The sequence below is a fragment of the Polistes dominula genome, unplaced genomic scaffold (genome assembly GCF_049000335.1).
Source record: "Polistes dominula isolate Pdom_NZ unplaced genomic scaffold, Pdom_raw_medaka contig_27, whole genome shotgun sequence".
Taxonomy (NCBI): Eukaryota; Metazoa; Arthropoda; class Insecta; order Hymenoptera; family Vespidae; genus Polistes; species Polistes dominula.
Genome location: NW_028300906.1, coordinates 53,732 through 59,403, shown reverse-complemented (window position 1 = coordinate 59,403; position 5,672 = coordinate 53,732). Strand labels below are relative to the sequence as shown.

The window sequence follows — 5,672 nt, the reverse complement described above, 5'->3', positions numbered from 1 at the left end:
TTTATTTTAAATGAAAGCAATTTTTAGTTTTTAAACGACATAATTAACAAATCATTAATACGCACAACGTAACTTTGCAACTATATATAATAGACATTAGAATATATTAAAAGAATAAACACAATATACGTGAAATTATCATCTACATTGGACCACAGAAGAAAATATATATTATGCTTATTGCATATTTATATATAGCGATGGATTAAATGATGAATAAAAGTTGACCTTTTCTATATTGTAATATTTTCGATATACAATAATTACTTTTACGAAACATATCATTACAATAATTCTTGTACTTTTTATTAGAAGCGTGTGTGATATATATATATATATATATACATTTGATTTGATAAAAAAGTATATATCTGAAATGTTGAATCACGTAAAAATAAAAAAAAATAAAAAAACAACTTTAATAAAAATCATGAAAATTGATTAACAACATAAATATTAATAGATCAGTTTCACAAATCAACACATTTCTAAATAGCAAATATCCATATATATATAAATAAAAAATTATATATGAATATAAATATAAATATATACATATATGGTATGTGTGTGTGTGTGTATGTATGTGTATTAAAAGATCCCTTTTCAGTTTTATAATTATGTATGCATAAGAACATCAAAGGGTATAATTACAATATATAATATTATTATATAATAGTATGTTAGATAAATTTATTATTAAATATTGCAACTATTCGATTACTTTTTCTTTTCTTTTTTTTTTTTTTTGCTCAATGAAGAAAATTGCACTTGTCTATTGTAACTTGTTCGTTGTATATTATCTTGTTATTTGAAATTAGTTTAATCTGAAGTATATTGTAAAGATTATTTGTTCATCTTGCCGATAAAGCTTTGTAATCATGAAATCTGTATGCCCTAAATATCAGTACGTGAAGTAATGATAAATTGTTTGGAAATGGTATGAAAATTTTTTGTAATATCGTCTATATTATTCTGTGTGTAATCATTATTTGATAATATTCTATACATTTCCATCAATTTTAAATAGTTTTTATTTGAACTCTTGAAATATCGTATGAGAAAGAAAAGATATTATGCATATATATTATGTAAGAATTAGCAAGCACACATAAACGTTAATTTTTCTAACTTATTTTTTCACTTATAATCTTGTTGAAAACTTTGAAACAAAAGTGACTTGTTCATATTGAAGAAAAAACAAAGAAAGAAAAATAAGAAAAATTAACAGTACTTTAGTACTTGTGCTGTCATCATAATAAAATATATTATTATTATTATTATTATTATTATTATTTAAACTCAGAAATGGTACTTAAAAATCAACATAATATTATTAATTAATAGTGAATTTACATCTTCAATTGACTGTTCTCTAAATACAATTCTATTTATTGTTTAGTGCCATTTCAGAGTTGCAGTAACGACATTTACACATTTATTGTTCTTCTTATATTGTAAATATTAGTAAAAAGATCAATATATGTAAAGTTAATAATATAGAAAGTATTTTTTACATACAAACCGTATTGTAAAACTGTTAAGTAAATTTCATTTAGTCATTATCGGTTAATTACTATTATATATCTCTATGTGTATAAATTTAATCTTTATTATATAAACAAATTGAAAAAAAACATAAAACCTGTATTAAATAAAAACATTTCTTTTTTTTTATTATTATTATTATTCCATCCTTATGAAGTATCTTTTATAAGAGTAAATCAACTTAATTTTATATATATATAATATTAATTACATCATACAGATAAATACAAAAATTACAAGTTAAAAATCGATGATTTGTAAATAAATGTAAATGTAATTTTTTATCGCAATGAATTATTGTATTAAATTTATAATATATAAGACGAATTTTTGTTTATTTACAAAGATTACAATAAATTATAATAACTGAAATAGATAGAAATTGGTTAAAATACAGTGTGGCACACACAGTAACGTGAAATTTGTCTATTTATATTCACACAATTTATATATATATATATATTTCATTCATTTCATTTTATTTTATTTTATCATTTGATTCTGTCACTTTGAAATGTGAAATGTTTTCTTTAATTCAAGTTATTTTATTAGATTTAGTTAAGATTATACTACATATAGTGTTGTATAAATAATGATTTTAAGTGTTTCTTCTACTGTTGTACATATACGATGATACATAATATACATATGCAATAAGTTATAAGAATTATTATTGCATGCATTATTAATTTGTCTATTATACTATGGCATAACTATGGTAACATGTTGTAACAAGTTTGACTTAATATAAGAACTACTTGATTTTGACATTTAAGTATTAATGGACATACATAAAAAGGACATAATAATCATTGCATGTATATGCAAATGATTGAATTTGAACTGTTGATATGAAGATAAATGTGAATGAAATAAGACTCACGGTTTTCTCTTTTCACAGTCAGTAGTCTTTTGTATTATGAGCTTATTACGTTGTCTAGTTACTTTGGTTATAGGACGACCAGCGGCAGAAATTTGTTTCAATCCTTGTTGTGGAATTTTGGCTGGACTTGCTGTACGTGGTGCCGTTGGGCCTTTAATCAAAGCTTCAACATCTGCCAATCGTTTTCTCAAAGCTCGATTTTCTCTTTTATATTTGGTTAATTCTGTATCATTATCTAATCTCTCATGTCCCGAACTACTTGTTTCCTCAGCAATATGCCTAAACATTAAATGTAATTTTTCTTCGTGTTCTCTTTGCATCAATACAATTCTTCTTTCAGCTTCCAATTTAGTTTGTTTTAAAGCATTAGTTAATGTTTGTATGCGCCATTCCTGAACCTCAACGTGAGTTTCAAGTTCAGCAGTTTGGACTTCCAAATTTTTCGAACTCTCTTTCAGATCGATCACCTTAAGAAAATATTTATAAAACAGAGTTCTCATTTCACCGTCAGAAAGTTTAGCCAATCGTTCCATTAACATACGTTCTCCCTTTTCACGTTGAGATTGATTTTCATCGAAACCTTTTCGTCCACAGATCATTTCATTTTTATGCTCTATCATTGCGTCTATTGCTTCGATAGTTTCTCCACATTCTAACAATTGACGTTCCTCTACTGTAGTTAAAGTTTTTTCTTTTTGAAATTTTTCATCCAAATCACATTTTTCATCAACCAGACAATCTCTCGTACGCCTTAAATTTCGAATTTCATGACGAAGCGCTTCCTTCTCATCAGTATCCGCTGTTCTCTCTAAATCCATTGATTTTTCTTTCAAAACATGATCAAGATGAGATATTCTAGCGCTGACATCTTGTAAATTTTTCTTTTTCTCAGAACAACCACCACCACCGCCACCACCACCAGCAGCAGCCTTCAATTTAGTATTATTCTTTTCATCTTCACTCTCCGATTGGATTTCTTTTAATTTAGATGCCGTTAAATTATATTTCTCTTCCAATTCACGAATCTTTTTCTGATCTTCCGCCAATTCATCTTCCAATGCTCTTTTACGTTCTTCCTCCTTTTTCAATTGTTTTTTTAATTTTTCCATTTGTTTTTTCGATGTATTCAATGAACTTTCAAGCTCCAAAACTTTCTTAGCCGAATCACCGGCTATCTGTTTGATCATTTCTATATCCATTAATCTTTTTTCATAATGTATCGCTATATTTTTATATAATTCGATTTCCTTTTTATGGGCTGACTTTTCTTCCGAATCCTTATAGATAGATGCATTTTCTGCTTGAGCTAATTGAGATCTAGTATTGTAATATTCTTCCTCTAATTTACTCCATTTTCTTTGAAATCTATATTTAGCGCTAGCTCTAGCATCGGAATTTTTCACCATATCTGCAATAAAACGTTCCTTGATTTTTATAGTCGTTTGCAATTCCTCTATACGTTTATGAGCTCCATCTAAATCTGATTGAATTTTTCTCACTTGTGTTTGCTTAGCTTCGTTATTTAACGTCAATGATTTTAATTCTTTGATCGGTTCTGGAACATCACTAGTTTTAAGAGCATCTATTAATAAATCTGGAGAATTATCATCATTTTGCTGAACAGTAAGATGATTATTTTCATTAGCAAGTGTTACTTGTAAGGTGTAATTGTCCAAAATATTATTACTACTATCTGTCAATTGATTTGTTTTAGTATGTTTATTAAGCATATGATTTTGATGATATGGTTTGAAGTTATCATTAAAAGCTAACACTTCGTTACACATTTCTGAACCAGGAAGCATAGAATTTCGTCTAGAATTTGGATTTCTAGTAGCAATTGGTTTCGCTAATGGAACATAATTATTATTAGCATTAATGGATTTGATCATAGTTGGAAGAATTTCTATATTACTTTTTCTAAATATATCATCTTTCTTTGACTCAACAATAGTATCTGTATCTATTTTCAATTTATTCATACACTCGTTGAGTTTTTCTAAAAAGTCGGGACTTTCTGAGCTTTGACTTTCATCGCTATGATCGTCCTCGTCCTCGTCCTCGTTCTCGTTCTCATCCTCGTCCTCGTCCTCGTCTTCATCCTCATCGTCTTCATCTTCGGCTTCTGATACATCGCTATCAGTGACTGACGAACTATTAGAATTATTTTTCAATTCTCCTCCTCTATTTATAGATTCGTCAGTTTTCTCATCAGTTTCTGTTACCTCTTCAATTCTCTCTAAAGATTTTCTAGTATTTTCCGGAAAACCATGTAAACTAGCCACATCGTCATTAGTAATACACTCTTCGTATTCCTGTTTCATGCAAAGCCATTGTTCAATTTGATCTTGTTCTGTATGTGGTAAGATATTACTTGTCATAAGTTTATTGAATAATCCTTCCGCGTTAGAAACTAACTTTGACCATTGCGTTGCTGCAAATTGTAATCTGAAAAGGTCAGCGCTAGAACTGCGTTCTCCTGACGTAGCAGAAGTCATAGTATCATGCGTTTCATCTCCAGTTTGTTCGCTTTCTTCTTCGTCCAAATCTTGTTGTTCATGATTACGATGTTGAAATTGTGCCATCACAGGAATATACGGAGTATAATACTGATGGTTATCCAAGATTGCTGCTTGTTGATGAATCCAAGGCCCGTAATGCATCATTTTGATTTTTAATTCTCTGATTGATGATTCTTAACTTTTCAATCAAACAAGAATAATCATTAATATGTATAATAACATATATGTATAATAATAATGTAATAATAAATTGTAAATACTTACAATGAGTTCCTTTCCTATCTATCTTCAACAACAAGTTACATATTTTCTCTTGCTTAGTTGATTACACATAAACCTCAATGCAATCTCATTTGCATTTAACTTTGTCACCATTCTGCAAAATAAACACAGAAAGAAAAGTACATTTAGAGAGAAACATTAGAGAGAGCGAGAGAGAGAAGGGAGAGAAATAAAAATATCACTTGTAACACTTGTCAATTTCTAACCTATTAACATAACCACCACCAATCGAATAAATGAATTTTTCTTGTCCACGTTTTGTAAAATGAAATAATAAATACATTTGTAATTATATTGTAACTGTATTGTAATTGTACACTTAATAAAACGCACAGTAGTGAAAAAAGAAAAAAGCTTACTGTGCGTAAGCAAGGCTAACTGTCACTTATTCACGTTCGTTCATCGTTGCTGCCATCTTTGTCGATATTTGTCGATAT

The 5,672-nt window shown here is 28.1% G+C and overlaps 1 protein-coding gene across 2 annotated transcripts; it reads right to left on the bottom strand.

Annotated features, from left to right (window-relative positions):
* Nucleotides 1-263: 263 nt before the first annotated feature.
* Nucleotides 264-5,640, bottom strand: cos (kinesin-like protein costa). 2 transcript variants are annotated; one of them, XM_015332581.2, is made up of 3 exons: nucleotides 5,442-5,640; nucleotides 5,218-5,329; nucleotides 264-5,131 (listed from the first exon to the last, which is right to left on the bottom strand). In XM_015332581.2, exon 3 carries the CDS (start codon nucleotides 5,095-5,097, stop codon nucleotides 2,428-2,430), a length of 2,670 nt encoding a protein of 889 aa, XP_015188067.2. In that variant the 5' UTR covers nucleotides 5,098-5,131; nucleotides 5,218-5,329; nucleotides 5,442-5,640; the 3' UTR covers nucleotides 264-2,427. The 2 variants fall into 2 exon arrangements, with proteins under 2 accessions (XP_015188067.2, XP_015188068.2); XM_015332582.2 differs by having other exon boundaries at nucleotides 5,595-5,616.
* Between the last annotated feature and the right edge of the window lie 32 nt (nucleotides 5,641-5,672).

Bases quoted from the DNA above. Each gene is read 5' to 3' on its own strand.
- cos (XM_015332581.2), bottom strand. From the start codon at position 5,097: ATGATGCATTACGGGCCTTGGATTCATCAACAAGCAGCAATCTTGGAT.